A 16,557-nucleotide genomic window follows, 5' to 3' on the forward strand; every position below is an offset into this window, starting at 1 on the left:
CCTTTCTCCTTCCCTTTCCCCAACATTAAAGAGAAGATATACATGCAGACATTTCAGCCATCCTCTGTCCTCCTACACTACACTTGCCAGAAATTGGCAAAAGAGAGGCGGGGGGAAACCCAGAACATTGGACTACATGATGTATTCCATTTCAGTTTCAGATCCTCAGAATCTCCTTTGCTGGGAGTCCATTCATTTAGTTGGCTCATTACTTTTTCCCAACTATTCTCCTTTCCTTCCTCTGGCAACTATCACATGTTTCAGCTTTGGCCCCTACATCTACTTTCTCTGGAAAGGATGCCATACTTGCTAAGACAATCTAGCAGGAAAAGTCACTGCTCCCAAGCCCTTCTTTAAATAAGAAGACTTCTAAAAGTAGAACATAGCCTTTTATTCTTTTTGAAATTTGGAACTTAACACTGAATAAAGAGGTATTTCCATATACAGAGTAGAACAGGTAAAGTGTACTATGTGTGAGGTCATATTGGATACTCAGCTTGCTTTTCTAGGACAACCACAGCCCCTTGGCCAGATTGGATGTAGTGGCTTTCCTCTGGAGGATATCTTCTGCCCAGGACTGCCACTTCTTGGGGACTGTGATCCCACCCTAACCAGCAGTGTCTGTGGTACCTATTGATCACTTGCCTGATAGGTTTGGGTCTTACCCTAACAAGTTGTTTACTCATTGACAGGACTGTGGAAGAAGGCCTGACGTACAAGTTCCACGCAGTGTGGGACTTGGTGTTGCAGCTGCTACATGGCTTTTTTGAGGCTTGTGGGAAACAGGCTCACCTCATAATGAGGAAAGTGAGTTGGCTGGACATGGACTGGGAAGGCTCTTTTGGGGGTGCTATATTATAGTTATATATGGACAGAGGGAGGCAGACTTCGGTCATTTGTTTTTATGATGGGAACAAATCAAGAAAAGAGACATAAAGGAGGTCTACTTGGTTGTCCTGGCTTTGGATTCTTGATTTATGTTAGAAAATAGCCAGATCCTAAGGAAATGCCTTGGGCAATAGAAAATCTCGGACTAGCTAGGTGGGGGGGGGTTTGACTGCCAACAAGCTACTTGATATGAATCTGTGTTTGGGGAAATGGCAGAAAAACTGTAAGAGCAATAGGAACCTTGTCCCTGAGGTTCACTTATAGGAGGCAGCTTCTCTGGGGAATCGTGGGCTTTTTTAGGATGTGTAGTATGGTTTTAGACTGTTCCTCTTACCAAGGGACAACCTCTTTACAAAACGCCAGTTGAAAGAAAAGAAAACGAAAAGGCAGCTGAGTCCCAGGAGAATGCCTTTTATATAGGTTGCTGGCATCTGGCCGCAAGCAGAAACAGGCATGTTTCTCTTTGCAGCATTTGTGACTAATGTCTTCCCTGTACTTTCCCTCTTTCTCAAGTGCCTTCAGTCCCTCTGTGACTTGCGCCTGTCTCCCCACTTCCCTCACACACTTGCTCTGGACCAGGCTGTGGGAGCAGCAGTGATCAACATGGGCCCTGAGGTGGTGCTTCAAGCTGTGCCTTTGGAGATCAATGGCTTCGAGTAAGTCTAGCCCTCGTATTTACAGGAGGTGACTTTGGTCAGGTGCCTATTCTGTGAGAAATGGGTCTATACCTTGCCAGGGAAGGTGCTCCATCTCCACCTAAAGTATCCTAGTGTCTTTTCTCTGTTGTGTGCCTAGTGCAGAGAGGTGTTAATGAATACTACATTGATCCAATAGTCTCACCAGGAGATCCTACTACCTGCCATTTGCCTGGCAGTCTGGTCATGCCTCTGTCTCTCCTCAGAGAAAACTTGGATTTCCCTCGGAGCTGGCTCCTGCCTGTCATTCGTGATCATGTTCAAAACACACGGCTCGGCTTCTTCACAAGCTATTTCTTGCCCCTGGCAACTACCCTGAAAAACAGAGGTGATGGACCACTCTGATGGGCAGGTTTGATTAATTGATGGGCTTGGAAGTGACCTTGACTTGGAAGGTTCAGCCAGGCTCATACTGTTTCCATGTCTCCTGCTGTAGCTACAGAGCTGGCCCAGGAGGGGAGCACTGTGGAGTCCAAAATCTATGACACTCTTCAGTGGCAGGTGAGATGCTGATGGTCCTCCAGGGCTGGGCACTGGAAATGAGAGGCACAACTGCCAGAGGTGATTGAGCTCAGGACACTGTTTCCTGCCTTCCCCAGATATGGACCCTGCTGCCTGGATTCTGTACCAAGCCAACTGATGTGGCTGCCTCCTTCAAAGGGATTGCTAGAACTCTGGGCACAGCCATCAGCGAACGTCCAGACCTGAGACTCACTGTGTGCCAAGCACTGCGCACGCTGATCACCAAGGGCTGTGAGATGGGTATGGTTTCTGCTTCTCCAAAGCCGGCTCCTCACCTGATCCCATCCTCTCTTCCTTCCTTTCTCCCAGAAGACCTGTCTGGCCCAGAAGCTCCCTTCAGCTCTTCTCCAAAAAATGGGTTCTTGCCCTTCTTCAAGGAAAAGCTGAAGGGACTGCATCTCAGGTAGAAGCTGGCTCAGAATCCCTGTCTGTGCTGTTGGCAGTCAACATTTAAGCAATCAGTGACACAAATATCAGAGAAGGATAGTTCATGTCCTGCTTCCCAGGAGGGTTGTCAGGGCATTTGTTCTGTCTGTCAGGCATCACTATCTCAAGGAGGGGGCCACCCCAGGTTACTTGGGAGGGACCTTGGGGGTCCAACAAATCTCAGGTTAATGAAGTTCCTTCTTTTCCCTCTCTGGACTTGGCACTGTCCTCTGTGGCTGCTGCCTCGGAGCAGAAGTGGACCGTGCTGAAGTGAGCCGCTTTGCCAAGAACTTTCTGCCAATACTGTTCAATGTGTATGGGCAGCCTCTGGCATCTGGGGAAACCACTGCACCCCGGCGAGCCGTGCTGGACACCATCAAAACTTACCTTACTATCACGGAACCAGAGGTAAGTTTGGAGCAAAGGACCTCGGATGGCAGGGGCTGGAAGGAAGGGAAGGGCTGGTTGCAGATTGGGAGGCAGAGGGCAGTTCAGAGGCCAGGATCTGTATTTACCCTTTTGGGTCCCTGTCAGGACCTAGGACTGGATGTGAAAGGCACTGAGCAGTTTTCTGCTTCCAGAGCCCTTGGGTATAGGGGCACAGATAGATATTCCTAGAGCCCAAGGCTAGGCTGGGGATGGAGAGATGGAGCTGATTTCATTTCTCTATGGATCTGCAGTTGGTGAATGGGTTCCTGGAGAAAGCCAGCGAGAAAGTGCTTGACCCATCCAGCTCCGACTTCACCAGGTAAATGAACTGAGGGCATTGTCTTTCCTGGTCTGGAGGGAATGATAGGCATGTAGCTCCTTCCAGGGGAAGGGGGGCTTCCGAGAAGAGAGGCTTGTTTCTATGGATGGAGCCATCTCAGAGTTTGCCCTTCCTGAGGTTTGAAGCTACTAGGCAGGGCCATGGAATTCTTCACTTGGGTTGGGGAGCCATTGGGTATCCACACTGCCACATGGCCACCATCATGGTCCTTCCCTCCTCTACCAACACCCAGAGAGCCCTAAATGAAACACCACCAACTGATCGATATCTTTTCCTTGCCTAAACAGACACTCTATCCTGGACTTGATTGTGGCCTTGGCACCCCATGCCGATGAAGCCTCTATTAGCAAGCTGTACAGTACAATCCGCCCCTATCTAGAGGTGAGCTCCTGCAGGATCCTGCTTATCTGGAAGATTGGGGAGGGAGGGGATGAGACGCAGTGTTTGGGTCTTGAGAGATGAGTTCCCCTGACCCTGAAATAAATGTGGTCTGGAGGCAACACAAAGACCAACCTTTTCATTATAATATTTTGTCCCAGTGGACATTTCCCATGCTCAATTTCCCCTAAAATATATATATATATATATATATATATATGTATTTCTTAGAAATAATAAAGATAAACTGCCAAATGCCACAGTTGCAACTGATAGTACATATGATTTAATACTTTAAATTGTTTACTGATTGTTAACTGAAAGGAAGGATTTTAATGGTATGGTACTAATATTTATTGCATTTAAGCCAAATTTTCTTGCCTTGTGGGATTTCTTTTTTTCCCTTCTAATATTGTTGTTGTCATATGCATGTTTTTTGGTCCCTCTTTCATTTTTTAGCATTACTCCATTTCAGTCTTTCCATATTTCTCTGACATTTTTTCTGACCCAGGAAAATTCCATTATTCATTTGCTGTAGTTTAGCAGTTGGGGAATATCTTGACAAGTTTGTTTCTTATTCCTGACCTGCCCTTCCATCCTGCTTAGAGTAAGGAACACACAATGCAGAAAAAGGCCTATAGGGTGCTAGAGGAAGTGTGTGCCAGCCAGGAGGGTCCTGGTGAACGCTTTGTTCAGAGCCACTTGGGAGACCTGAAGAAAACCCTTCTGGATTCCCTTCGAAGCACTGCCTCTCCAGCCAAGAGGGTAAGGAGCTGGAGGGCATGGGCAGAGAGGGGAATGGAAGTGGCTCTGCCAGCCAGCTTTGGGGCACTGACTGGTGAGTCTTAATGGGAGCGAGATTTGCCACTGTCCTAGGGGAACTGAGTGCAAACCCGCCACCCTCCTGAATTATTTTCCTCTTCCCCAGCCCCGTTTGAAGTGCCTGATTAACATCATAAAGAAGCTGACCTCGGAACATGAAGAGTTTATCACTGCCCTGGTCCCTGAGGTAAGGGGGTGCAGAATCATGGGGAGCCTGGAGCAGTATAGGCCCACCTACCTGTCTTTTCAAGCAGTGAAGCTCAGAATCTGTGGTGACTGGGGGCTGACCCGGGGTCTGTTGCAGGTGATTCTGTGCACCAAGGAGGTGTCGGTGGGTGCTCGGAAGAATGCATTTGTGCTGCTGGTGGAGATGGGGCGCGCTTTCCTGCGATTTGACTCTAACCAAGAAGGTAAGCGAGGCTCTGTTTGGTGGCTCCTCAGGTCTGGGCTCAGGCAGGTCTTTAAAGCGTTTGGTTTTTCCTTGGATATTTTGCAAACTCACTGAGCTTTTGGCTTTCATGGGAAATAAAGGACAGATGGCATCCTTTTCACTTTGGTCCCTTGGAGTCTCGAGGCCAGAACCAGGTGCCTCCCTGGTCTGAGACCCTTTTCTTAGCCAAAATTCCTTCCACTGAAGCTTACATCTTGATCTGTGGTGGGACCTGACAGGAAGGAGAGTCTGTGACCTCTTGTGGAAAATAATCCCACTTTGGTTCCTCTTATCCCAGCTGCTTTGCAGAGATACCTGCTCCTGATCTACCCTGGTCTTGTGGGCTCCGTCACCATGATCAGCTGCAGTGTCCTGGCCCTCACTCACCTGCTCTTTGAGTTTAAAGGTGAGAACTGAGGGGAGGAGGAGGCAGAAGCCAGGAGAGGTGGGCAGCTCGGTGCCCTGACGCAGCCTACAGCACCAAGTGTTCTCTCCCCACCTCCTTCATTTGGGCCTGGCTTCTGGCTGTTATGTGACTCCTAGGAAGTTTCCCTTCTCTCTCCCTTCTCCCCATGGCACAGGGGCTGGTGGGTGGTGGGGTGGTGATCAACATGTACACGGGGGCCTTTGCTGCAGGTCTCATGGGCACAGACGCCATAGAGCAGCTCCTGAGAAATGTGTGCCTGCTTCTGGCCTCCCGCACCCGTGACGTGGTCAAGTCTGCCCTGGGCTTCATCAAGGTGGTGCTGCTGGTTATGGACGTGACCCATGTGGCCAAGCACTTGCAGCTGATGGTGAGTGCCGGCCCAGGCTCTATAGTGGTTTGTACAGGCCTCCTCGTGAGCCATGAGCCAGGCTGCTGGGTCCTGGCCTCCCCATGAGGCCCCACCTTCTCCCCCCTGGGCTGCTTGGGCCAGTCCCCTGTGCCCCTGCTGCAGAAGGTTCCAAAGAATTGCTCTGAATTTGGTCCCTGTGCAGCCATCTGGTGTGTGGAGAACCCATCCCATGCCATAGCTTTATCACAGGACAGCAGACTTTGGACCTAGAACACACATCCGTACTTTTACCTTAAAGATTGGGGGGGGGGGGGGGCGCAGAAAGGCTGGTTGGGCAGTTTGGCCACAATCCCAGGCCAAACTCACTTCTCCTGTCCCCGGCTCATCTTCTTGGACCCTGGCCTCGTCACGTCAGTTCACCCAGCATTGTGCCTGTGTGCAGCATTGTGGCCTGTCCCAGGCCAGACTTGACTTTGTGCGATGGAATCAAGTCTGGCCTGGGACAGAATATGGACACTAGGGGTGCTCCAAAGGGGATGAGATGTCTGGGCTAGAGCAGTTGGGATAGGCCTCGTGGAGGAGGTGGGGCTCATCCTTGGCTCTGGAGAATGGAGAGAGTGTGGGGGGTGCCCAGTGAAGCGGCTCGCATCCTCGGCCGGGCCGGCCTTTAGTTAAAGGGAAGCATCGATAGGACCACCGGGGAGCATCTTCCCTTGCTTCCTTGCCTGGCCCAGGGTGACCTGATGTCCTTCCTTCACAGATGGAGGCCATCGGGAGCCTGGCGGACGACATGCGCCGCCATTTTCGGATGAAGCTCAGGAACCTGTTCACTAAGTTCATCCGCAAGTTTGGGTCAGTGAGGGTGGACAGGCCAGGAGAAGGGCCTGAGGTATGTGGGTGGGAGCGAGGCTTAGGGGTCCAGGGGGGACTCTGAGCAGTGTGCCTGCCTCTGTGCCTTTAGATTTGAGCTGGTGAAGGGGCTGCTCCCTGAGGACTACCACAGGGTCTTGGTGAACATCCGCAAAGCTGAGGCCCGCTCCAAGAAGCAGCGGGCCTTACAGGAGGCGGTGTCTATGGATGAGGATGATGGACCTCCTCAGGCTAGAGGGGACAGGTGAGCCTGTGCCCGGCCCCCATGGGGCACCTCCCTCCTCCCCACATTCAGCCCTGCCCAGGCCATCTCTGGTCCCCATGCAGTACCTCTTTCTTCCCCCAGCCCTGCCTAGGGCAGCTCTGGTCTCCACAGGGCGCCTCCCTCCTCCTCCTCTCAGCCTGTCCTCTTCTCTCTAGCATCGAGGAGATTTTGGCTGACTCGGATGAGGACGAGGAATCCGAGAAGCCTGGGGCCAGGGACCAGAGGAAGCTGGCTAGGCAGAGGAGCAGTGCATGGCTGAAGGAGGGTGGCGGGGATGAGCCTCTCAACTTCCTGGATCCCCAGGTGTCCCAGCGAGTCCTAGGTAAGGAAAAGAGGGCCTGAGAGCCCCAGGGTCTGTCTGTGGATCCAGGGCTTCCCATTTCTGATGAGCCTGCTCTGGAGAGATGGAGGATGGTCGGGAAGGCACCGCCTGGGTCTGCTGGGCCCTGGTTCCTCACACCTCCTTCCTGGGCACATTCTCTCCTAAGCCACTCAGCCTAGAGCAAACGCAAAGAGGAAAAAGGACCACGACTTCAAACTCAGTGCAGATGGGCGTCTGATCATCCGTGAGGAGGGGGAGGAGGAGGAGGAGGCAGCTGGAGCTAAAGGTATGTGGGAGATCTGGGCCAGAGCTCTCATGCAGTAGAGGTGGGGGTAGGGGGAAACATGGAGGAGGCTGAAGGTCCTGTGGCTCTTCCTTAAAAAATGTCCTCCCCTCCTGGCTTCTTGATTCTGTTCAGGGCTTTGTGATTCCTTAGTCAGTTAAGCTGAAAGCCTTGCAGTCATCCTGGGTTTCTCTCTTGGGCTCCCATCTCCCCCTGGTTGGTGTTTTTTTCCCTTTCCTACTGCCCCTACATCAAATTTCCAGCCCTTATTCCTCATTCTTCAATAGGCTTTTGATTGGTTTCCCTTTCCAGCTCATCCTGTGTTGTGCTGACAGACAACTCTTCCTAAAATTGCTTTCACAATTCTCCTTCCTCATTCAAAAATTCAGCTCTGGTTTCCTCTTGCCTGCAGAATAAAGTCCTGGTTTGTTAATGTGGCATTGAGAGATTTCAACCTAGACTGATTCCTCATTTCTTTTTTTTTCTTTAAGAAACATTTTCAGACACATTTACTATAACTTGAGGTGTTTTTTTTTTCAATATATTAGCATGGCAAATTTTCCCTTCTTTTTAAAAAGGGAATCATTTGTTATTAAATCATTATAAATACTCTATGATTCCTCATTTCTGATCTTCCCTCCCCTGGCTCACTTTCCCACTTATTTGTCCTAAACCTCCAAGGTTTCGCTCATCCCCTTCCTTCTAGGAGAGACCTGGTACCTCAGGACCCTTTCCCATCTATCTCCTTATTCTTCAAGAACCAACTCAGATCTCTTCCTCCCCATCGCACCTAGCTTTGAACTCAGGGATAGCAGCTCCAGAATGGTTACCTCCCCCGTAGGCTCCCCTGCTTTTTTGTGGTCTTATGTGTTCCTCCCTGGCTGGACTGGAAGCTTCTGGGGAGAAAGATGGCATTTGGTTGGTTTGTCCCCACCTCTGCCCAGCACAGAGCCAGCCATCTCATTTGTCCTGAACAAGTAGCTCCTGACTAGACAGAGGGAGATGGCATCCTTGGCAGAGCATGTGGGGTGCAGAGCAGGAGAGAAGGCCCAAGAGGTGTCGAAGTGCCCATCCTCTGAGGCCAGGAAGGAAAGAAGTGAGGCTTGGCCTCTGAGCTGATGGGGAGGTCCTGGGCTCTGGGGAGCCTCCTGGCACTGAGATGCTGCTTGTTCTTTGGCTACAGCTCCAGATGCGGATGAAGAGATGACTGACCTCAAGCAAGAAGTACGCGTCCTGAGTGTGAGTGTCATTCTTGCTGGGATTGGGGGTCCCTGGAATTTCTTCCCTGAACGTGGGCAGGGAGCAGCCAGTGCTGTGTGGAAGCTTCTCCAGCCCCAAACAATGGCCAGGGGGGTGCTGAGCTTCTTCTGCAAAGACCACTTTGCTGGGAGGGGAGAGACATTCTCCTCTGGGACCAGAGTCCTCTCTAAGCCAGTCACCTTATCCAAGACCCTTATTGTACAGAGGAGGGACTTGGGGTTCAGGAAGCTGAAATAGCAGGTAGTGGAGACAGGATTCTCACTTAGGCCCCAATGCAACAATCCTTCCTGGGCTGTCCACTGCATGTCCTAGTCCTAGATCCCCTAGTCCAACTCCCTCATTTCTCAGATAAGAATCTGAGACCCAGAGAGAAATGACTCACCCAGGGTCACATGGAGAGTAATAATGATAACCAGTAGCATTAGCATTAACTCACTTGACCCTCATAACAGCTTTGGGAGGGAAGTATTATCCCTATTTGATAGATGCGACTGAGGCAGAAAGGGGTTAAATGCATGCCCTGGATTTCACACCTGGGACATGTTGTAAGGTAGGATTTGCACTTGGGTCTCCCGAGTCTCCAGTCCCACACTATTCACTGGGCCACTTAGCTGCCAGTTTTTGTTTTTTGTTTATCCTTAACCCACTGTTTTCCCCCAGTGTCATGGGGTCAAATTACTCAACCTTGAGTTTCAAAAAAGGTCACATTTACAGCCTCTGTAAAGGTACGCATCCAGCCAATTTGAGTAAGGTTTTTGTTCTTTGCCTTAATGTCCTCACATGACAGTAGAATATCAAAATGTGTACATCATCCCAAAGGGTCCTTGTGTAAGGAACAAGAAAAATACTGCAAATAAGCCAAAAGGAAAAAACCCCTTCCCGGCCAGGAACAAGTTGTGCCAGGAGTCAAACCCTGACCCTTCCCCCCCAATCCTGGCCCTGGGGCACCCCCCCCTTCCATCTCTTAGCATCCACAGGGGCTGACTTGATGGTAGGAAGGAGGAGAGACGCTGGCCAGGTGCTGGGGGGGGGGGTGCTTTAGGAACGGGGCGGGGGGGGGGGCAGAGGAGGAAGCTCTCAGAGCAGCGGTTCCCAGATGATCTCTGGGATCAGGAGGGCCCCTAAATCTGCAGTGCTTAGCACAGGAAATGTTGTCGGGAGCCGCCACCCCCCCTTCCCCCCGTGTGTCCATGTCAGTTATTTCCCTCTCTCTTCACAGAAAAAAGCCCGAAAGCTCAAGCTTTGGCAGGACCCCGACGATGATGAAGCAGAGCCCCCTTCCCAGTACCGAGGTGAGAAAACATTGGACCTACTTTGCTCTGCCCTGCCCTGCCCTGGTCAATGGCAAGACGACAGTGTCTGACCTTGGCTGGGCCCGTGGGAGGCATGAGGCCAGGTAGTGGGGACTCACCGGGGTGAGAGGAGGACACCACAGAGTGAGGAAATGGGGACCAAGCTGCCCCTCGTGCCTGCTGAGACTGACCTGGTAGTGGTACTGGCCCCGGCACGAGCCTTGGGACAGCCCGACAGCCCCTTCCCACCTTTGTCTCCGTTCGAGGAGGGGCCCCCACATTCCCCACTGGCCGCCCTGCTGCTCCTCGGTGCTGCTGTGGCTGAGAGGGACAGTGTTTTGGGGGGAGGCTCATATTGGCTTTCCTTCACTTGTGAGAGTTTCGGGGATGCTTTTCTCACTTCTTAATGGCCTCACAGTGTAGCGGAAAGCAGGCGAGTCAGGAACGCTGGACTCTGGCCCCCGGACTGCCACTGAGCCCGGAGGAGGCCTTTCTGGGCCCTTGTTTTTCCCCGTGGAGGGTGGGCAGGTCGGCCCAGGGACTGCTGGGATCCCGGGGCTGTGAGCGATTCTGGGATCCAGGGTCGCTTCTTCCTGGGGCTCTGGTGCAAGGTGACTAATTCTGACTTTAAAATGTGGGTGAGCCAGGGAGCCAGAGGCTGGACCTCAGCTAAATCATGGGAGGAAACTGAGGCGCCCCCCCCCCCACCCCCCGAGGGAGCGCCCAGGCCTCCAGTGGGAGGGAACAAGCATTGGCTAGGTGCCTTCTCCATGTCAGGTGCTCCGCTCCGCACTTTACAGATAGTAGCTTTGTTTGTTCAGAACACCCGGGGAGGGGGGCTCTTGTTGTCCCCATTCTACAGATGAGGAAACTTGGTCCTGACTGTGGGGCTGCCCTTCTCTTTCTAGCCGGAGGTTCTGGAATCCACCGCCCGCTAGCCAGCAAGCCCGGGGCTGACTACAGGGCCAAGGTAAGGGCTGCCGCCACAGAGGGTCTGGCTGCGGGTTCCGGCTCCCTCCTCGGGGGACGATTTTTGTGGGGCATCACTTGGACGGCGGTTGCTGGCACAGGGGTGGAGACGGGGTGCCTGCCTAGCTTCGGGCCTGGGAAAGATCGTTTGACTTCCCTGGAGAGAGAGGAAGGGGGAAGAGAGCGGAGGGGAGGGAGGCTTCCTGAGCCTTCTTAAGGCTTCTCCTTTTGGCTTAGGATCAGCACTGGGGATGGAGCGGAGAGGGCTGAGCCACAGGGGGAGGGGACTGGCCCAGGGTCACCCAGCTGGGCAGGGTCCAAGGCCACCCGGGAGCTTCTTGAGGCTTGAACCAAACAGGAGAGAGGCCCCGGGCCATGAAGGTTAGCCCAGGGCTATGTGCTGCTGCTTTATGCCTTCTGAGGCCTGGAGGTGGCCAGGAGGTAAGGCAGAAAAGGCGAAAGAGAGGGTCTTGGGTCAACTCTGGCCCCAATTTCTACTTTTCTCTCACCGAACAGAAAGGAAGAGGTGACGTGAAGAAGAAGGGTCGCCCCGACCCCTACGCCTACATCCCCCTCAACAAGGCCAAGCTCAATCACAGGTACAGCTGAGCCGGGACCCTGGCGGGAGACGAGGGTGGGAGCAGAGCATGGCTGGAGGCCCCCCGTCCCCAGGGCTGTCCGTCCCCCCACAGGGCAAGAGGAAGGCAGCGGGGGGACAGAACAGCTCTGCAGGGACTTAGGAGCTTGTCTTTGTCTTTCCAGGAAAAAGGCAAAGATGCAGGGACAGTTTAAGGGCCTGGTGAAAGCTGCCCAGCGCGGGGCCCAGGCTGGGCACAAGAACCGAAGGAAGAAGCCTCAGTTCTGAGACCCGCGGCCCCGGGGGTCACCGTCTGAGCCCTGGTGAAGCTCCTGCTCTGTCCCGTGCCCGCCGTGGAGGCCACGACTCTGAGAGCATCCTGGGACCGGGAATGTGGTCAGAGAGTGACCCGACGGGCCTGGAGGCTGGTGGCCAGAGACTCACCAAGGCCTGGGCTGGGCCCTGGAAGACCCCCCAGAGGAATCCTCTTCACTCAGTGGCTGGGAGAGGCAGCTCTAGAGAGCAGCTGCTGGGTGGATTCCACTGTCCTGGCTGCGGAGTTCTTGGGGACGCTGTTTTCTGAGAGAGAGAGAGAGAGAGAGAGAGAGAGAGAGAGAGAGAGAGAGAGAGAGAGAGAGAGAGAGAGAGAGAGTGTGTGTGTGTGTGTGTGTGTGTGTGTGTGGCTTGCTGAATCCCCTTAATAAGCATTGCTTTGGCTACTCTTACTTTTAAGGAGACTTTTTTGTTAGTATTTATTTCAACACAGCAGATAGGCCCCAACAGTAGTGCTTCCCCTCTGAGAGGACAGTTTCACAAAGGCCATGTGAAAGAGGGATTAAAGAGGAAAGAAGAGAAATTCCATTTACCATAGACACACAAAGCATCTGGGGATCCAAAAGGAGACAGATATTGGACACACAACGAAGAAACAAAAGACGTGGATCACCAGAGAAACGGCCAGATGGCTTGGGTTGTCCAATCTTCCTGGAGGAATAATTCGTAGAATTAAAATTTTTAAATTCCTTTGTAAATCTGGCCTCAGACACTTCCTCGCCGAGTGACCCTGGGCGAGTCACTTAACCTCCAATGTCCCCCTCTCACTGCTATTCTGCCTTAGTCTCGATTCTAAGACAGGAGGTATGGGTTGTTTTTAAAAAAATTTAATTTGGACAATAAAATCAAGACTATCAGAAATGGACAGAAGGGGGACTTGGCCTAAACAAATCTTAGTCGTTATAGTCCAGTCATTTCAGCCACATCTGATGCTTCATGACCCATTTGGGGTGTTCTTGGTGGAGATCCTGGAGTGGTTTTGCCTTTTCTTTCTCCAGATCATTGTACAGTTGAGGAAACTGAGGCAGATGGGGTTATGACTTCCTCTGCTAGGCGGGATCTAAGGCTGGACTTGAACTCAGGAAGAGGAGCCTTCCCAGCTCAGCCCAGCGCTCTATCCCAGCGGCCCCAGCAAATCTGCTGGTGCTGAACAGAAGAGTGAAATGGGCTAGCGGAGGGGAGAAGCGTGGCACGGAAGAGACCACAGCACCCTTGAGGGAGCCTTAAGGTTAATTAACTCAGTAATGGCAGCAGCTAACATTTATTTAGTGCTTATTACCATATGGCAGGCACTGGACAAATATCTCAGTTCATTCTTAAAAGTCTCCTGAGATACATCAGTGCTGTTATTCCCATTTCACAGATGACAGTTGTGGCAAACAAGTTAGGTGACTTATCCAGGGTCACACAGTAAACACCCCTTGACTTGAAACCTAGGTTATAAGTTCTAGGAGAAGACCCCTTCTATTCTAACTAACACCAGTGGGGAAAAGAGAAACTATGGAGCCTGGTGGAAAGAGTACCAGGCCTGGAGTTGGGAGGTCCTGGGTTCTAATTGCCTAACCTTACTGCTCTTTGGACTTGGAATAGATCATTGGTATTGACTTGAAGACAGAAGGTATGGGTTTAAAAAAAGCCAAGATCTTACTATGCCATAATGAATTCCAAATGGACAAATGAGCTAAATATTTTAAAACTACATTTAAACAAAATCGGAGGACAAGTTGTATCTTTTACAATTGTGGGCTAAAGAAAAATCCATGGCAAGGCGTGCTATTAAAAAAAAATCCTGAACTATAAGGTCATAAAACCTGAAAGAGATAATCTCAGTTGTGTAAAATTTTTACTTACACAAAAATCAATACAAGTAAGAGCAAAAAAAAAAATAGATATGAATTAGAGGAAAATCTTGGTATGAACTTAATTTCCACCAACTATTCAGAGCGTATATGTGAATCTCTTTGAGGATGTATTCTCCAAATTGACAACAGGCCAAATGGTAGATAGGCATCAGTAACTAACCCCAAAATACTAGAAAAAATGGAAGGGAAATGCTCAATAAAACAACCATAGAATATCTCCTCTCCTCTTTCAAGCCAAAGAAGGAAGGAAAACTTGTTTGAGAGACTCTGGGGAGGGAGGCACAATTCATTGCTGGTGAATTTGAAAGGCAAATTGGAATTCTGGGAGGAAGTCAGTAGATTGTTAATACCCTTTGAGCCAGAGATTCCACAGGTACTACTATATCACAAGGAGATATTGGTAGCAATAAAATATATGTACAAAAAATATTCATAGCAACATTCATGATTTTAAAAAGTGGATTCTTATTAATATTTACATTGTTTAGATTTTTGCCCTATCTCTCTTCCCCTTCTGAGACATCCTTTATCGCAAAGAGTTCTTCAAAAAAAGAAAATGCATCAAATTAAATATATTTTAAAAACCCTGATGTTCTATATAATGTTTGATATTTGTTGATTCTTCCTACTTCTGCAAAGGAGGGGACAAGGTGTCTTTATCTTTTCTTTGAGGTCAGATTTGTTTTCTATAAAACTTGTTGCATCCATTTCTAATGTTTGCAATTATTTCTAGTGACATCATTGTAGTCATTGTAGATATTATTTTCCTGACTCCACTTTTTATTAGTTCATATAACTTTCCATTCGTCTATTTTTAACCATTCTGTGTTATTACCACAAAAATATAACCTGGTGATTATAGCACCTTTTTGTCAGTGACCTGTATACTTAGTAGGAATCTCTGGGTCTAAGGATATGGGCATTGTAATGACTTTTTGTTTATTTGAAAGTTTATTTTCAAAATTTTTTTGCCAAAAATTTTTTTTCTCAATTTGGTTTCCAGGATAGGTGTACTAACAGTTCCACCAATAACGCACCAGTGTGCCCGTATTTCCACAACCTCTTTAATATTAACTATTTCCATTATTTATCATCTTTGCCAGTTCACTGTGTGATTTTTAGATTCTCTCCATTTTGTTTGGTCTTGCACCCAGGAATGTGTACACCCACATTACACGGGCATGACAAATCAGAAACAGCGGACAGACCCCTGGGCTGGCCTAAGTCAAGCTAAGCTATCATTGATACAGATGAGACACAGGAAAGTGGTGTAAAACTGATGTCACTTCCTCTCCCTTTTCCCTGGAGAGGCTGCCTGCTAAGCATTCCTGGCGTGGTGGTAGCTATTTGTCTGGGTTTGGCAGTGAGTTTGCCCTTGAGCTGATGCAGGTTCAGGCATTTTGACTGAGCCCTTTTGGAGTTCAGGCTGATTCCTTCTTTCTTTCTAGAGCCTCTGGTTTTCCTTGTGGCACTAGCCAGGTGGGAGAAATCCTACTCCCTTTCCTTCTTAATCTCTTTCCACTATATCAATTAAATCACCATAAATTTCCAGCTGACTTGGGTATTTTATTATTTGGGATTTTCCCTGGTGACCAATTAAATTTAGATTTTAAGTCACAACGCTAAAATTATCTTTACAACTGGATATGTGAAATGAAACTTCAAAGTTTTTTTATTTGTTTATTGATTTGTTTCCTTGTTAGTGATTTGGAGTGTTCTTCCATACAATTCTTTGTTAACTACTCATGCTCTTTGACCACTTGCCTATTGGGGAATGACTTTTGGTATTAAATATTTCTGTTGTCCCTGTGTCTTGGATACCAAACCCTGATCAAAGGAAACAGAAAAGAGTTTCGGCCACTTCCTTTTTGACCCTAGATACATTAATTTTGTTTGTGTAGTTTTTAATTGCTACAAAGAATTAGAAACAAAGTAAATGCCCGCAGACTGGGACTAAACAAATTGTGATATATATGAATGTAATGAAATATTACTGTACTGTAGGAAATGCCATGTGGGATATACAGAGAAACATGGAAAGGTCTGCACGAATTAATTCAGGGTGAATGAAATAAGCAGAACCAAGAAAACTGTATAAGTGTATAATGGTATAAATTTAATAAAAGTGTAAATTTAGAACAGTGTGAGGCAAAATCAAAAGTGAATGCTGCAAGATGTAAAAGAATGGATGTGGTTTTAAAGAAGAGATATAAGAAGACTCCCTTACCCTTTTGTAGAGGTAAGAGGTTCACAACTATTACACAATGTATATTTTTGGCCTTTTTTGCTATAGTAATCACTTATGCTGATTTTCCTCCTGTTTTGTGTGTGTGTTTAGAAAACATGGGAGGGAATGGAAAAGGAAATTATGGTTATTAAAATATGCAGACATTTTTCAGTTTTGTGTAATAAATGATCTATTTTATCCTTTGTAATTGTCCCTTTTTTGGCCAAGAATTCATCCCCTCGATAACACTGTTAAAGGTTTTGGATTATCTTCTCTTCGAAATTTTTGGTGGTATGATCTTTAATGTTCAGGTCACATACCTTTTGAATTTGTGGAATATGGTGAGAAATATTGGTTAAAGCCTCATTTTTGCCAGACTGCTTTCCAATTTCCCCAGCATTCTTATCACACAGAGAGCTCTTTTCCAGGTAATTTATGTTTTCAGCTTTATTGGACACTGGATTATTGAGTCAAGGACACGCAAGAGGCCACAGAACAGAGCACATACAATGAATGGCTAATGTTATTACCATACTATCTAAGAACACTTCCCTCTTTGTTTTCGATCAGATTTTTTTCTCTTTTCTGGCA

The 16,557-nt window shown here is 48.9% G+C and overlaps 1 protein-coding gene across 1 annotated transcript in view; it reads left to right on the top strand.

Annotated features, from left to right (window-relative positions):
* RRP12 (ribosomal RNA processing 12 homolog) overlaps window positions 1–16,169 on the top strand; it is a 31,500-nt gene extending 15,331 nt beyond the window's left edge. The window contains exons 13-34 of the mRNA XM_007478694.3: window positions 693–807; window positions 1,402–1,544; window positions 1,790–1,911; window positions 2,020–2,084; window positions 2,183–2,345; window positions 2,785–2,939; window positions 3,212–3,279; window positions 3,588–3,681; window positions 4,285–4,443; window positions 4,607–4,687; window positions 4,805–4,910; window positions 5,229–5,336; window positions 5,567–5,724; window positions 6,467–6,558; window positions 6,668–6,820; window positions 6,997–7,163; window positions 7,330–7,449; window positions 8,630–8,685; window positions 9,926–9,998; window positions 10,907–10,968; window positions 11,484–11,566; window positions 11,730–16,169. Coding sequence (XP_007478756.2) covers window positions 693–807; window positions 1,402–1,544; window positions 1,790–1,911; window positions 2,020–2,084; window positions 2,183–2,345; window positions 2,785–2,939; window positions 3,212–3,279; window positions 3,588–3,681; window positions 4,285–4,443; window positions 4,607–4,687; window positions 4,805–4,910; window positions 5,229–5,336; window positions 5,567–5,724; window positions 6,467–6,558; window positions 6,668–6,820; window positions 6,997–7,163; window positions 7,330–7,449; window positions 8,630–8,685; window positions 9,926–9,998; window positions 10,907–10,968; window positions 11,484–11,566; window positions 11,730–11,832 — 2,446 coding nt within the window. The 3' untranslated portion in view covers window positions 11,833–16,169. The remainder of the gene's footprint in view (window positions 1–692; window positions 808–1,401; window positions 1,545–1,789; window positions 1,912–2,019; window positions 2,085–2,182; window positions 2,346–2,784; window positions 2,940–3,211; window positions 3,280–3,587; window positions 3,682–4,284; window positions 4,444–4,606; window positions 4,688–4,804; window positions 4,911–5,228; window positions 5,337–5,566; window positions 5,725–6,466; window positions 6,559–6,667; window positions 6,821–6,996; window positions 7,164–7,329; window positions 7,450–8,629; window positions 8,686–9,925; window positions 9,999–10,906; window positions 10,969–11,483; window positions 11,567–11,729) is intronic.
* The last annotated feature ends 388 nt before the right edge of the window (window positions 16,170–16,557 follow it).

The sequence above is a fragment of the Monodelphis domestica genome, chromosome 1, assembly GCF_027887165.1.
Source record: "Monodelphis domestica isolate mMonDom1 chromosome 1, mMonDom1.pri, whole genome shotgun sequence".
Classification (NCBI taxonomy): Eukaryota; Metazoa; Chordata; class Mammalia; order Didelphimorphia; family Didelphidae; genus Monodelphis; species Monodelphis domestica.